Source organism: Hyla sarda, chromosome 1 (assembly GCF_029499605.1).
Source record: "Hyla sarda isolate aHylSar1 chromosome 1, aHylSar1.hap1, whole genome shotgun sequence".
NCBI lineage: Eukaryota > Metazoa > Chordata > Amphibia > Anura > Hylidae > Hyla > Hyla sarda.
This window is the reverse complement of record NC_079189.1, coordinates 565,854,680-565,871,521: the sequence shown is the minus strand read 5'-3', so window position 1 is coordinate 565,871,521 and position 16,842 is coordinate 565,854,680. Positions and strand designations below refer to the sequence as shown.

At 45.0% G+C, this 16,842-nt stretch overlaps 1 protein-coding gene across 1 annotated transcript; it reads left to right on the top strand.

The window, feature by feature from the left end:
- Positions 1–12,358: 12,358 nt before the first annotated feature.
- LOC130275400 (hydrocephalus-inducing protein homolog) lies at positions 12,359–16,238 on the top strand. The gene is made up of 3 exons (XM_056523344.1): positions 12,359–13,283; positions 13,799–13,974; positions 14,646–16,238. The coding sequence occupies exons 1-3, from the start codon at positions 12,359–12,361 to the stop codon at positions 16,236–16,238; spliced, it is 2,694 nt and encodes an 897-aa protein (XP_056379319.1).
- Positions 16,239–16,842: the final 604 nt, after the last annotated feature.

The following is a 16,842-nucleotide window of genomic DNA, read 5'->3' as shown; positions in this document are numbered from 1 at the left end:
TAAGGTGTGAACACTTCCTTGCCAAGAAATTATATTTCCCCCCATTCCCCAAGAACCAAAACAATCACCTCTGAGCTCCCCACGCAGTTCCTGCAGCCTCGTCAGGTCTGTCCATGGTTGGAATCTGAAGTTGTCTGTCGAGTGGTGAGTGCAGGATTCTATTTAGCACTTGACACTTTGTTTAATTCAAGACCAAAATAAACCATTGTGGAAAAGAAGGGGGTAGTTAGCCTTAAACTGAGAGCCTTGTAAGAGTTCTTTTGACCCACAAATAGTCAAGATGTGCTGGTAACCAGGTGATAGAGTAGGTAGAAGAAGGTCACCCACTGGGGTGGGGGGGGGGGGGGGGGAGATAGGTTTCATGTTTGACATTTATATTGACTAGTCCAGATATCTACTTAAATGGTTGGTATGGAGATTGACTATGGGGGCCAATTTCATGCCTCAGTCACATGATCAAGCTATTACCGTGATGCCAGGAGAACCACAGTCAGAGTCCCTGCTGTTCTGTATTATTTGGGTGCCTCATGCCCTGCCACACATCTCTCCCCTAAATCAAAGCGAGTTGTAGAATGCTGAATAAAATAGAAAGCATATGAGATGTAGAACGGGCCTATTCATTTCCATGGATAATGTGCTTCACATCCATGTAACAGAGACCTACTGTAGTATGTAGTACATGTAGTATAACCATTTGCAAAAAGCCTCACAGTAAAAGTGCTGACAAATCAAATTCTTTCAAAACTTTTCTAATCATATTTAAAATAAAAATTTTGGAAATTTCTATACATTTTTGTTTTTAAATAACATTCAGGAAAGACCACAACAATTCCACAACTGAGGAGTTTCGCCATAGAGAGTATAAAAACTTTCTGTGATCAGATGAACAAAAAAATCGCTGAAAAAGAAATTAATTTGTGGCCATAAAATATAAAGTATAGGGTAAAAATGATCTTAGTGTAAGGGAAGTAAATAAAAATAAATATGAGAAAATATTGTTTTTTTTTTATTTATATGACAGCTTTCATATATATTTTCTCAGATGTGGGGGTTTAAAGAACTGCGTTCTCCTTCAGGACACATTCACTTACCATTTCCTTGAAAATAACATTTTAAGAGGAAAAATGTTCTGTTGACTCCATTAATTTTAAGGCAATTTTGAATTTAAATTTTATGTTTAAAGTTAATAGCCACCCATATATTTTTATACAACATCAAGTAAGCTTAAAATGCATAGAATGTATGGAATTACCACAAGTCATTAAATATAAAGAGAAACATCAAAAGTAAAATTAAACATGACTTTGCTTTTATTGTTGAGTTTGTCAAACGGAATAAACATTGTTCATGAAATGCAATTATAGAATGTTAGTCTGCTATACAACAGAGGTTTATGTTTGGAATATTTTACTAAATGTATGTCCAACATGTTGGCAGCACCAAGGACAAAGAAAAATATTGAATGTAAGAAAATGGCGCATAAAGAGAATGTATAGAATCTATACATCACCACTCACCAAGGGCGACACAGGATTTTCTCAAGGGTCAGGGTTTATAAAAAAAAACTAAAAATAATACCTCCACACAGGACAACATATTACTACTGCAGTGACTAAATAATACTATCGTACTGTTATGAAGTAACAGTAGGTATGTAGATAGGTAGGGAAAGCCGCAGTAGGTAGAAAGGTAATTATCTCCCTCCCCTATATCATTAGGTAAATGCCCCCAGCAGGTAGGTAGATAATTAGGGATTTCCCTCTGTAAGTAAATAATTCCCACCCCCCTTTAGGTAGATGTCCCCAGTAGGTTGGTAGATGGGTTGGAAGTCCCCTATTAGATAGAAGCCAACAGTAATTAGCTAGGTAATTTTCTTTCCCCATTACATAGATGTTACCAGTAGGTAGATAGATAAGTAGAGAATCCTACTCCCTTTTATATAGATGCCCCCACTAGGTATGTAGATCCCCAATTAGGTAGGAGGCACGGTAGGTGATTCTCAAGAAAAAAAAAAAACACTGACTTTGGCTCAGTTACTACCTTGAGACCAGCCATCTGTATCCTTCACTCTGGTCCGCTCAGGACTTCTCCTGCAGGACGTCATTGCATTTGGTTTGCAGTATAAGCATCATGACACTTTTGTAGAGTACAGGAACAGGAAGATATGTTTACAGCTGTACCCCTGCTCCTCTACTACTACATTGTATGCATCACCACACATAGTGAGAATATCTGATTGCAGCATGTACAGGCAATGTAACCCCCCCCCCCCCCCCACACACACACACACACACCCCTCATGGAGGTGCCTGTGGTCCCTGGCTTTGTTTTTAATAATGGCAATAAAAGACCTGACCATGTGAACATATCCTAAAAGTTTTCCCCTTTAACTGGTTTATATGAAATGTGCGGTGACCTTTACAATCCAGATAAAGCAGTGAAGTTCACAGGACATCAACAATACAGTCCAGTTGCATTGTAGTGAGGAAGGGGTTCGATATGTTCACGTATGCTTTGTGGCATTCATTCATAATCATAATGAAAGCCACAGCTCTGTGAAGGAACGATCTTCTGTCAGATAAAAGTATCTAACAAAACCTATTGACTTTTATGGGTTTTTTTCAGGTGTCATTTATTCTGTAGGGAAAAAAATAGCATTTATCTATCCAAGTATACCAGTACTCTTGCAAATCGTTTCTTAAACTGTGTTTTTTGAAAAAAATTGCACCGGGAGGAGCTCTGGGTAGTGTGGTTCACTTTCCGACAAGCTGTGATCTATTGGGTAGGAGGCAGCCCCAGAGACTCAAAGCGTAACAATTATTTATAATTAGACTTATCAGGATAAGCTGTCCTGTGTGTGTACTTGAGAAGCAGCACTATATATGTTTATTATGTAACTTGCATACGGTAGTTATTAGCAAATTACTTCATCTATAATCTTCAGCTTTCCCAGAGCTGGTGGGCAGAGCACTCCCTTCCCCCTCCATAGACTTGTATTGCTTGTCTTCAGACATCAGACAAAGCTGAGCTGATTTCTAAGAAGAAGATTTTGGCAGCAGGGGGGGGGGATGGTTAAGGAGCTTGAGAACAGGAGAGAGGATTTTCTCTCCTGTCCCCTTCTGTCCCTGGCAGTGCCGCGCCCGCATGCGAACCCCCGACTGCCGCTCACCTTTCTCTGCCTCCTCCAGTCATGACCCTCGGTCCTGTGCGGGGCACACTCGCTTATGAGCCCTGCTCTGTTCTCCTCCTAGGTCGCGCGTGTGCTGACGCTTGTAAATTTAAAGTGCAAGTGCACCAATAAGGGCAAGTGCCCCAGTTGCCAAGAGAAAGTGTATTTTGTGTCTAGTCTTGCTGTGTACCAGATCCCCTACTACGTATACCTGACCTTGCTCCTGTGCCGCCCACCTTCTGACCTCCTGCTTCGTGACCTGACCTTCCTGCCCGTCCTTACTACATCTGAGTCTCATCCTATCTGTGCTACATTATACCTCGGCTGCCTGTGGGGACAAGTCGTATCAGGGGTAGCGACCTGAGTGTCGCCTGCTGCAGCAAGTCGATCCCGCTTTGCGGCAGGCTCTCGGGAAAACCAGCAGCACCTTCAACTCCCCTCCCTGGTACGGGCCAAGCCATCTTCCTCAGCAGGTCAATGGATACACCTACCACAGCCGTTACAGTAAGATCCAACCATGGATCCCGCCAAGGTACCTTTGCCCAGTGTTTCTGATCTCTTGGCTATTGCCGCACAGCAGTCCATACAGATTGAGCAGCAAGCACAGCAGTTGTCTCAACTTACCGCACTGATGCAGCTGTTTCTCACCTCACAACCGCCTCAACTTGCTCCTGCAGAACCTTCAGTGTCATCAGCTCCAGTGGCATCAATGGCTCCAAGATTCTTTCATCTTTGCCCTCCAAGTATGACAGAGATCCCAAGTTGTGTAGAGGTTTTGTCACTCTATGCGTCTAAAAAAACTTTTGGCTAACCAGTTCCCTACAGAACGTGCTAAAGTGGCGTTCGTCCTTGGCTGAGACAGCCCTGTTGAATCTCTGTCAAGGGTACTCTCCTGTAGGTGATTATGCGGTACAATTCCACATCATGGCATCCGAACTGGCCTGGAATGATGAGGCATTGTACGCTACCTTCAAAAAAGGACTTTCTAGTAGAATCAAGGATGCCCTTGCTGCACGAGACCTGTCGACTTCCTTGAGTGATCTAATCAACTTGGCCACTCGAATAGATGTCCCATTTTCTGAGAGACAGAAAGATCTTTGCCATGAAGGAGAATCTGTCCGAACACGTTGGTTCCCTCGCCTGGCACCTGTGTTCCAGCATCTGCTTCATTCTTCTCCAATGCCACCAGTGGAGGAGCCTATGCAGGTGGATCGGACCAGATGTCCGATATGTCTTCACAGGAGAGGTCTCGTCGATGTGAGGAGAATTTGTGTCTCTACTGTGCCAGTTCAGAGCACTCTTAGTACATTTTACTCCTGTAGATTTTAAATTAAGACTGTCATGGGAAACACCGGTCTTAATAAATTCACTTTAAAGGGGTTATCAAGGAAAAAACTTTTTTTTTATATATCAACTGGCTCCAGAAAGTTAAACAGATTTGTAAATTACTTCTATTAAAAAATCTTAATCCTTTCAGTACTTATGAGCTTCTGAAGTTAAGGTTGTTCTTTTCTGTCTAAGTTCTCTCTGATGACACGTGTCTCGGGAAATGCCCAGTTTAGAAGCAAATCCCCATAGCAAACCTATTCTAAACTGGGCGTTTCCCGAGACACATGTCATCAGAGATTGCTTAGACAGAAAAGAACAACCTTAACTTCAGAAGCTCATAAGTACTGAAAGGATTAAGATTTTTTAATATAAATAACTTACAAATCTGTTTAACTTTCTGGAGCCAGTTGATATATAAAATAAAGTTTTTTCCTGGAACACCCCTTTAAAGACTAGCTAGCCAGCACACTGCTCTGTGCAGCGAAGAGGTAAGAATTCTGAAAAACAGCTGTTTACAGATGGGCAGCTACTTCTTCTAGATCAGATTCTGACTTAAGAATAAGTAACATAGTAACATAGTTCATAAGGTTGAAAAAAGACCAGAGTCCATCAAGTTCAACTTATAACCCTAATGAGTACCTACTCAGTTGGTCCAGAGGAAGGCAAAATAAAAACCTCATACTAGAGGTAAAAATTCCTTCTCGACTCCAAATATGGCATCAGAATAAATCCCTGGATCAACCTTCTGTCCCTATAAATCTAGTATACATAACCAGCGCTATTATTATTCTCCAAAAATTCATCCAGACCCCTTTTAAATTATTTTACAGAGTTGGACTAATTAAGAGTTGGACCCCCCCCCCACAGACCAGAAAATAATAGCATATCCCAGCAATATGCCACATCTTACTTTGATGGAGTAGGTGGTAGGTGCTTTTGAGGGGACTATGGACTATTTTAACAAGAATCAAAACTCAGCTGTTAAAGAACACGGAAGACTGCAGTGTATAAGGATTCTCTCCCGCCTTCCCACTTAGGGCTGATGATGGCCATGGCAGTATTCCAATACATAGAGCCATGGCCATCAAACAGAATCACTGGGGTGGTGATTCCCAAAAATGTTGCTTTTGAATCTGGCATGTACACTCTTAAACATATACATATATCATGGATTAAAGGGGTTTAATAAAAATTACCCTTTCAACATGGACAAATGTAAGGTTTTGCACATGGGGAGGCAAAATCCAGGCTGGAAATATGTATTTAATGGGAAAACACTTGGGACTACTAACATGGAAAAGGGCTTTTAGGACTTTTTTGGAAAAGTAGTTATAGTTAAAAGTAAATTTACCTTTGTCAGGCAGCTGCTGCCAAGGCAAATAAAATCACGGGGAACATCAAAAGGGGTATAAATGGACATGACAAGGAAATAATTCTACCAATATTCAAATCACAGACCACATATGGAATACTGTGTACAGTACTTATCAGACCACACATGGAATACTGTGTACAGTTCTAGTCAGACCAGACATGGAATACTGTGTACAGTACTAGTCAGAGCACACATGGTATACTGTGTACAGTACTGTACACAGTATACCATGTGTACTGTGTACAGTACTGGTCACACCATGCATGGAATACTGTGTACAGTACTGGTCAGACCACACATGGTATACTGTGTACAGTACTGGTCTGTTACGCCGAGCGCTCCGGGTCCCTGCTCCTCCCCGAAGCGCTCGCGGCGCTTCTCTCCCTGCAGCGCCCCGGTCAGACCCGCTGACCGGGAGCGCTGCACTGACATGGCCGGCGGGGATGCGATTCGCATAGCGGGACGCGCCCGCGAATCGCATCCCAGGTCACTTACCTATCCCGGTCCCCGGCTGTCATGCTCTGGCGCGCGCTGCTCCGCTCTCTAGGGCGTGCGCGCGCCAGCGCTCTGAGATTTAAAGGGCCAGTGCACCAATGATGGTGCCTGGCCTAATCACCCTGATTAGCTTGCACCTGTTCCTTGCCCCACTTATACCTCACTTCCCCTGCACTCCCTTGCCGGATCTTGTTGCCTTTGTGCCTTGTGAAAGCTATTACTGTGTTACCCATACTGTGTTCCTGACCTCCTGCTATTTCCATATTGACTACGAACCTTGCCGCCTGCCCCGACCTTCTGCTACGTCTGACCTTGTCTCTGCCTAGTCCTTCTGTCCCACACCTTCTCAGCAGTCAGCGAGGTTGAGCCGTTGCCAGTGGATATGACCTGGTTGCTACCGCCGCAGCAAGACCATCCCGCTTTGCGGCGGGCTCTGGTGAATACCAGTAGCTTCTTAGAACCGGTCCACCGGCACGGTCCACGCCAATCCCTCGCTGACACAGAGGATCCACTATCAGCTAGCCGAATCGTGACAGTAGATCCGGCCATGGATCCCGCTGACGTGCCGCTGCCAAGTATCGCTGATATATCCACGCTGGTCGCCCAGCAATCCCGACTGATCGCCCAACAAGAAAACCAGTTGTCGTACTTGACCACCATGACACAGCAACTTCAGTCACAGCTTCAGCAACTTCAGCCACAGCTACAGCAACTTCAGTCACAGCTACAGCAGCTGCAACAGCAACAACCATCTCCTCCGCCGGCTCCTGCACCTCCTCCGCAGCGAGCGGACGCTCCTAACCTCCGCTTGTCCCTGCCGGACTAATTTGATGGGGACTCTAGACTCTGCCGTGGTTTTCTGTCACAATGTTCCCTACATTTGGAGATGTTGTCGGACCAATTTCCTACAGAACGGTCGAAGGTGTCTTTCGTGGTCAGTCTCCTGTCTGGGAAGGCTTTGTCTTGGGCCCCACCGCTCTGGGACTGCGATGACCCTGTCACCGCCACTGTACACTCCTTCTTCTCTGAGGTTCGCAGTGTCTTCGAGGAACCAGCCCGAGCTTCTTCTGCCGAGACTGCCCTGCTTAACCTGGTCCAGGGTAATTCTTCAGTAGGCGAGTACGCCATCCAATTTCGTACTCTCGCTTCCGAATTATCTTGGAACAACGAGGCTCTCTGCGCGACCTTTAAAAAAGACCTATCCAGTAACATCAAAGATGTGCTGGCCGCACGAGAGATTCCTGCCAACCTGCATGAACTTATCCATTTGGCCACCCGCATTGACATGCGTTTTTCTGAGAGACACCAGGAACTCCGCCAGGAAAAAGACCTTAATCCCTGGGCACCTCTCTCACGGTATCCCTTGCAACCTACTCCTGTGCCTCCCGCCGAGGAGCCTATGCAAGTAGATCGGTCTCGTCTGACTCTTGAAGAGAGGTCTCGCCGTAGGGATAAAAATCTATGTCTGTACTGCGCTAGTACCGAACATTTCTTGGTGGATTGCCCTATTCGTCCTCCACGTCTGGATAACGCACGCACTGACTCTTGAAGAGAGGTCTCGCTGTAGGGATAAAAATCTATGTCTGTACTGCGCTAGTACCGAACATTTCTTGGTGGATTGCCCTATTCGTCCTCCACGTCTGGATAACGCACGCACGCAACCTGCTCACGTGGGCCTGGCGTCTCTGGGTACGGAGTCTGCTTCTCCATGTCTCACTGTGCCCGTACGGATTTCTCCTTCTGCCAACTCCTCCTTCTCTGCCGTGGCCTTCTTGGACTCGGGTTCTTCTGGTAATTTTATTCTGGCCTCTTTGCTTGATAGGTACTGCATCCCGGTGACCCGTCTCATCAAGCCGCTCCACATTTCTTCAGTCAACGGAGTCAAGTTGCACTGCACTGTGCGTTATCGCACAGTGCCCCTGCTGATGAACATCGGACCACATCTCGAGAAGATTGAATTTTTGGTTTTACCCGGCTGCACCTCTGAAGTCCTCCTCGGTCTGCCATGGCTCCAGCATCATTCTCCCACCCTTGACTGGACCACCGGGGAGATCAAGAATTGGGGTCCTGCTTGCCTCAAGAAATGCCTCACTTCTGCTCCCAGCCCCGCCTGTCGAGCCTCACTGTCTCCTCCTGTGCCTGATCTCCCAAAGGCTTATCAGGACTGTGCCGTGCCTCCTCATAGCCCCCGTCCTGGTGACCCTCTGCCCCCCCTCCCCATTCCCACTCCTTCTGGACTGTCTGCCATGCATGGGCATACCCAGGACTTCGTTGTCCCCCGGAGGGAGACTCTACAGTCGCTCCCGATGTCCTCGTCCTCTGTGGAGCGACATCCCAACAAAAAGAGGGGGAGACCTAAGGGGGGGGTACTGTTACGCCGAGCGCTCCGGGTCCCTGCTCCTCCCCGACAGCGCTCTGAGATTTAGTGCACCAATGATGGTGCCTGGCCCAATCACCCTGATTAGCTTGCACCTGTTCCTTGCCCCACTTATACCTCACTTCCCCTGCACTCCCTTGCCGGATCTTGTTGCCTTTGTGCCTTGTGAAAGCTATTACTGTGTTACCCATACTGTGTTCCTGACCTCCTGCTATTTCCATATTGACTACGAACCTTGCCGTCTGCCCCGACCTTCTGCTACGTCTGACCTTGTCTCTGCCTAGTCCTTCTGTCCCACGCCTTCTCAGCAGTCAGCGAGGTTGAGCCGTTGCCAGTGGATACGACCTGGTTGCTACCGCCGCAGCAAGACCCTCCCGCTTTGCGGCGGGCTCTGGTGAATACTAGTAGCTTCTTAGAACCGGTCCACCGGCACGGTCCACGCCAATCCCTCGCTGACACAGAGGATCCACTATTAGCTGGCCGAATCGTGACATGGTCAAACCACACATGGAATACTGTGTACAGTACTGGTCAAACCACACATGGAATAATGTGTACAGTACTGGTCAGATCACACAGGGAATACTGTGTACAGTACTGGTCAGACCACACATGGTATTCTGTGTACAATACTGGTCAGACCACGCATGGTATACTGTATACAGTACTGGTTAGACCACACATGGAACACTGTGTACAGTAGTGGTCAAACCACACAGGGAATACTGTGTACAGTACTGGTCAGACCACACATGGTATACTGTGTACAGTACTGGTCAAACCACACATGGAACACTGTGTACAGTACTGGTCAAACCACACATGGAATACTGTGTACAGTACTGGTCAGATCACACAGGGAATACTGTGTACAGTACTGTTGAGACCCCACTTGGAATACTGTGTACAGTACTGGTCAGACCACACATGGTATTCTGTGTACAGTACTGGTCAGACCACATATGGTATACTGTGTACAGTATTGGTTAGAATACACTTGGAACACTGTGTACAGTACTGGTCAGACCACACATGGAATACTGTATACAGTACTGGTCGGACCACACATAGTATACTGTATACAGTACTGGTCAGATCACACATAGTATACTGTGAAAAGTACTGGTCAGACCACACATGGAATACTGTGTACAGTACTGGTCAGACCACATATGGAATACTGTGTACAGTACCGGTCAGACCACAAATGGTATACTTTGTACAGTACTGGTCAGACCACACATAGTAAAACAAAAGGAAGGGTCGGCACTAGTGTCTCGTAGTGGTGCACGCGGAAGGCAGTACAGAGGTAGAAAAGAAATCCTGGCACTCACTGTTATCTTCTGCCAAGTGTTATGTGTTTATTTACACAGTGCTAATAACAAGAATAGATAGGTTTCTGCCAAAGCCTTACTCAGACTGACATCAGGGGCCAGAGGATGTGATCTCGTCAGCTCCGCCTGCTCCAGGGCTCTCTCCCTCCTCTCCCCCCCCCTCCTCCCCCCAGGAGGCATGATGCTGACCCTGGGACGAACGTCCCTGATTAGGGCGGAAAAAAAAGAAAAAGAGGAAAGAGGAAAGAGAGAAAAAGGAAAAAAGGAAACCACCTGACGGACGGATCTGCTCCCCGCTGTGGTATGGAGATGGAGGTGTCCGGTGTGGGATTGCGTGTGGCGGCCTCGCTGCAGTGGACAGTGGTGGTGGAGGTGAACGGGCTGAGAGGCGCACAGTCAGCAGAAAAGAGATCCGGCAGGAAGAAGAGGAAGGAGACGGAGCGCAAGCACGAGTGGTGCAAAGCAGCTGGGGGGACCATGTGAGCGGGCTCGGCGTGCGACAGAACACGCCGGCCGCTCCGGGAGTCCTGCAATCAGCTCGGGTAACAGAGGCCAGGATCAGCGTGGTGAGCTTGAATCTATTCCTTTTAACTGAAGTCTGTTGTAGGAAAGCTTTTCTGAAATGCAGGCTGGCAATGGCAGTCTATGAGAGTCTGGTGGGGTATACTTCCTCACCCTGGTTACAGATGATAGGATAAGCATGTGACATCAAGAAATCTGGATGAGCTACTGTACTGAAAGTGGTGGATGGGGGGGCAGAGGTGTGTCGGAGCTACCACAGTTTTGGAACTATAAAGTGACTTTCCCCCCCTCCCTATACCTCTATACCCCTTATAATCCTCCAGCTACCCCTCCTCTATATGGATAATGTTGTTAAGAGTATATGTGAACATGATCGGTAGTCCGTGGACTGGTTATATAAGCTGATTACTTTATGTGGGGGAATTTTTCAGCTACCCCCAAGGTGAAACAAAAACATATTAACCGAAGGCATCGGTAGAGAGGAGGAGGTGTATATTGAAAAGTATTGCTCTGTCTGAATTTATAAAATAATTCACTGAAGAAAGATGAGCTGGTGACTTTCTGTTATTGAATGGTGTATGGTTTTTTGCAGGACATATGCATTAAGATTTACAGCTTAGAGCCTGCAGAGTTGAACAACAGAACTGTAAGTCTATTACTTTTTTAAAAACCTTCACGCCTCAAGGGGGGGAAAAGGTAAGAAAGCACTATGCACCCTTTTTTGCCTCTTTTCTGTGCAGGTGTTTTCCTTGAGTATAACATAAAAAAGCCAAACAAATTAATATGGCTCCCAAGATCCAGCCTAGGAGATCGGGCGGGAATGTTACAGGAGAAGCAGGCAAAATGGATACATTTTAAAATCACCTAAAGAAACAATTAAAACCAGAACACAAAGATATGGGGATAGCATGTATGGCTCTAGATATGCAGCCCTTCAGGAGGAAGGAGTAACAGAGGACAGCCTGGAAATCGGTTAGAAGTAGAGATGACGAAGTAAAAGAGTATGGGGACCCAGGGTAGCCAAGGAGGTAAAATGTTAGTATGGAACATTAGAGGTATTAAGGAGAGGAAGAAAAGAGTAGCTATTATGGATAGGGTTAAAAATTATCTACCTGCAGTGGTATGTTTGTTAGAAACACATTTAACAAAAGAATCTGTCCATCTAATGAAAAAGAAATGGGCTGTTCAGGAATTCCACTCGTTTGGAACAAACTACTCATCGGGGGTCTCGGTGTTGATTCACGGTAAAATGAATATGCAGGTTAAAAATGCTCGCTGTGATGATAAAGGGAGATTTGTTTTTCTCCACGTAGAGTGGAATATGGTACAAGTTATTCTTGCTTTTGTTTATATTCCTCCCCCTTTCAAAACAGAGGTATTGGTTAATCTGGTGAATTTTTTAAGTGATAAAAATTATAAAGATTTATATATTATGGGGGATTTTTACTCAGTAATGGATAACAAAAGGGACCGGAGAGGAGAAGTAATGAGGGAGGGGATGAATGTCCTGGCAGATTTTTGTAAAGAAGTAGGATGGAGAGATGTATGGAGAAACCTGAATCCTTTGCGAGAAAATTTTTCCTGTTTTAATTTGAGCCATAAAACTGCATCACGTATCGATTTGATTCTGGCCAATGATAGTGGAGCAAGGGGTATTAGAAAAATTGTCTATGAGCCCAAGGGCTTGTCTGATCACCCCATGGTGGTCTGTAGTTTCGGTGGTGAAGATCGGGTCCCCCCCCCCCCCCCCCCAGAACATGAATAGAAATATTAATCCGCATTGGTTTGAGGTGGAAGACGTGACAAAGGGTATAGAGGAGGAGATTAAATGGTTTTGGGCTACAAACAAAGGTTCGGCCGATATATTTATGGTTTGGGATGCTATGAAAGCATATTTGAGGGGGATTTTGTCCCGAAATATAACCCAGTTTAGGAGGAAAGTAAGGAAGAAAGAAGATGACTTGGTAGATCAGATAAAAAAATTGGAGGAAGTTTATGCAACTGATGCCAGAGATGAGAACTGGGGAAAACTGGAACAAGCGCAAAAAGAATATAAAGAGTTAATGCTTGAGAAGGCACAACATAGGATTTTTTTCTGGGGACAAAAACGCTATGCGGAAGGGGGGAAATCCAATAAGTGGCTCTCTGGAATAATAAAAAATCAAAGGGAAAATACGGAAATTACTAATTTAGAAAATAAGCTGGGATTAATAGTAACAGATCAAGAGGAGATAAGGAAGATAGCGATGGAGTATTATCAAACATTATATGAATCTGAAGGGGTAAAATCAGAATCGGAGATTAAAACATTCTTACAAAATTTAGTTCAGCCAAGTTTAAATGAGGAGGGGAAGAGGAAAATGAATGAGGGGATTAGCCTGGGGGAAGTCCAAGAAGCATTGAGAACATGTGCGGGGAATTCTGTCCCAGGGTCTGATGGGTTCTCATTTGATTTTTATAAAAGATTTCATGGGTCTCTGTTGCCTTGCTTGTTGGAGATTATTAATGAATCCTTGGAAAGAGGGGCTATGACCCCTTCAATGTCTGAAGCAGTGATAATATTGATCCCCAAGAAGGGGGGCAACAGGGAAAAGATGGAGAATTACGGTCCTATATCACTATTGAATACGGATTACAAAATTTTTGCAAAATTATGGGCAGGAAGATTAAAAAAGGTTTTGGGTGAGATGATAGGGCAAGAACAAGGGGGTTTTATGGTAGGTAGGAATATGTTTTCCAATATACACAGGACATTCCTTAACATTCAAACACGTGGAGGGGATCCCCGCTCCATCCTGTCGTTGGACGCCAACAAAGCGTTCGACAGGGGGGAGTGGGGTTTCCTCTTTCGGGTGGTGGAAAGATTTAGTTTGGGCACTTTATTCTTAAAAGCTATAAAAATGGTTTATTCAGCTCCTATAGCAAAAATAAGTATTAATGGGAAATTTACGAATACGTTTTAAAAAAAAAAAGAGGTTCAAGACAGGGATGTCCGTTATCACCTTTATTATTTGCACTCTTTATAGAGCCACTAGCAGCTATGGTTAGGAACACAGAAGTTTTTCAAGGGTTTGGGGTACAAGGGGATAGAGAAAGAATGTTATTATATGCCGATGATGTGCTTTTGTTTGTTAGGAATCCGGTAGAGTAAGTACAGGAAGTAATTAGGTTAGTGGAAAAATTTGGATATTTCTCAGGAATGAAAATTAATTGGCAGAAGTCCGGACTCATGCCTTTGGATGAAGAAATTGAGGTCCCTATTGGCCCTGTAAAAGTACTAAGACTTAATGATAGTTTGGAATATCTGGGTGTTAAGATCTCTAGCGCTGTCTTGGATTTTGAGAGATTAAATTTGGTACCTCTGTTGGGGAAGGTAAGGGGAAAGGTAAATACATGGAGGGAAATGAGATTGGGAATGGCAGATAGAATAGGACAGCTGAGAATGGCAATTTTTGTATAAAATTAATGTTAGGGAAAATGCACAATGCCCCAAGTGTGGGTTTGAGGGAAGTAATTGGTTACATATGGTATGGAATTGCACGAAGTTGCTAAAATTTTGGAGTGTAGTGTTTGAAACTATGAAAGCTAGAATAGGGGTGGTATTGCTCTTTGAACCTAAGGTTGCAATTTATGGACTAGGAACAATGGGAACTAAGCATACTGATCTTATACTTGGAGTATTAGGAGTGGCAAAGAATTTGATTCTTAGGAAATGGTTGGCCCCAGCGGTTCCATCAAGGGAAGAATGGTTAGGAGGTATAAATAAGGCTAGAACGTATGAGTTGTTGTGGTTCAAGGACAGTGAAAGAAATAAAAAAAATCGAGAATAAATGGCTACCCTGGGAGAAAGGAGAAAGCAGATAGTGAAAAGGAGTAAAGAGTAAGAGAGGAGTATATAACAAGAAAAAGGCAAAAGTTGGGCCGTTGGTGGCGCTGGTCCTGATGAAAAGAAAGCTCTGTAGACCCTTCTCAGTGTCTAAATGTGGTTTTATTAGCACAGAAAGCAACGCGTTTCTGGTCCGAACTGGACCCTTCGTCTGGCAGAAGCTCCTCAACTTCTGCTCAGATGTTCTTTCCCCTGGTGACAAGATGGAGGTTCCAATCACCTTCTATCCCCGCGCAGCCATCTTGTATCAAGAAACTGTTGTCTTTAAAATGAATGGCCATTTCACGCAGCTCGTTCAACTCCAGGGTCACGGGATCGAAATGAAGATTGAAGTGGCTGATCCCAAATATAAAGTTATCAACTTTGGAGCTGTTAACATTGGCCAAACTGTGAAAAGGGTTATCCCCATTGTGAATAAGAGCCTTTCACCTGTAACTTGCTCTCTGCACTTTAGCCCGAGTGTCCCTGCATTGCAAGAACCCAAGGTCCTAAGTCTTTCCCCCAATTGTGAGATAACACTTTCTGCCCATAATGGGCTGTGTAAGCTGGAAATGCAGTTTACCCCTCGGAGTAGGATTGCCCCATTTGCTGAAGAGGTGATGCTGGGGTGCTATGGCATGATGCATTCACTCTTTGTGGTTCAAGGCTGCAGCCAGGGCCTAGAACTCAACTTGGACCAGGAGTATATGTCCTTCGGGGCTGTGGTGCTGCATAGCCAAGCAACTCGTAGGGTTGTCCTAAGTAACACAGGAGAGCTGGGAATCAGGTTTGAGTGGGATATAAAAAGGTTTGAACCAGACTTCTCCATTTGGCCGACGTCTGGTTACATCACGGCTGGCACAGAGGTCACATTTGATGTTGTCTTTCACCCCACTGAAATTAACTCTGACATTCACTATGAGGACCTGCTTTGCTTCATTGAAGGAGGCAAAACATTAAAACTGACACTTTCAGGATCCTGTATCGGGCTCCCATCCACAAAGGAGGTTGTCAACTTTCAGTGTCAAGTGCGAACTAAACAGACACAAACCATTACTTTGAGCAACAAAACAAACCAGACCTGGCATTTGCAACCAGTCATTGATGGAGAGCACTGGAGTGGAGTGGAGTTCATCATTGTGGAGGCTCAGCAGAATAAGCCCTATGAGATCACCTATCATCCGCTCATCATGAGCCTTAAGGGCAGGAAACATCAGGGCTCAATCTTTTTCCCAATGCCGGATGGGACAGGATTACTGTATCTCCTGCACGGTCAGGCTGAACCTCCTAAATCCTCTGGTAATGTGATCAGAGAGGTCCCATGCAAAACATCATACACTGAACTGCTGACAGTCAGTAACTGGCTGCACAAAACTCAAAGGTTTCGTGCTATTATTGAGATCCTGAAGCCAGAACGTCTGGACAGTGCTACCACTATCAAGGGTCTGGACTATGTGGAGGTGCCAGGAGGAGCCAAGAGAGACTACAAATTAAATTTCCACTCTCACAAAGAGGGCAACTTTTCAACTAAGGTGACCTTCCGTAATGAGACAACACAAGAATACATGTTCTATTACATTACATTTAAATCCACTCCCCCTGGCATCATCAGCACCATAGAACTAGTGACACTGGTGCGCCAGAGTACTGCAGCCACCCTGCGTGTGGAGAATCCACTGTCTGTGCCAGTCACCTTCACCACGGACTGCAAAGTACCAGAAATTAACCTTCCCCCACAGATCACGGTGCCAGCCCAGTCTGAGGTAACCTAGAACTGTTCTAATAGGTGGCCACAATTGTAGAAATAAATGCATGGACCACAAAAAAAAAAAAAAAAAGGCACACTGCCAGACGAAGGGTCCAGTTCGGACCAGAAACGCGTTGCTTTCTGTGCTAATAAAACCACATTTAGACACTGAGAAGGGTCTACAGAGCTTTCTTTTCATCAGGACCAGCGCCACCAATGGCCCAACTTTTGCCTTTTTCTTGTTATTTACACTGCTGGGACATCACCTTTGCTCCAGAGGACCGTGGCTGCAGACCTGAGACATCACCTAAGGCTATCACAGATGTTGTGCTCTCAGCACAACGAAAATAGGTGAGTGTTACAACTTAACTTGTTTTCATCTCACCTATAACTATCCTTCACTAGGGGCGCATATCCCTGTTTTTTTTCTTCTACTTTCTATAAGAGAGGAGTATGGAAAGGAAGGAAATCAATGGATTTCGGGCAGGCTGTCTTAAGGGGAGGAAGGGAAAAGGGAGGGGGAGGGGTTTTGTTTTTTTGCTATGTGATAATAATGTAAGCATTAATGAACTTTGTATGTATTAAATTTATAATAAAAAAAAAGGCTTTGGCTGAAATGTGTCTATTCT

Bases quoted from the DNA above. Each gene is read 5' to 3' on its own strand.
- LOC130275400 (XM_056523344.1), top strand. From the start codon at position 12,359: ATGAATAGAAATATTAATCCGCATTGGTTTGAGGTGGAAGACGTGACA. The intron at 13,284-13,798 runs GTGAGATGATAG...GATATTTCTCAG, and splicing joins AAGATTAAAAAAGGTTTTGG to GAATGAAAATTAATTGGCAG. The intron at 13,975-14,645 runs GTAAGGGGAAAG...TTCGTCTGGCAG, and splicing joins TGGTACCTCTGTTGGGGAAG to AAGCTCCTCAACTTCTGCTC.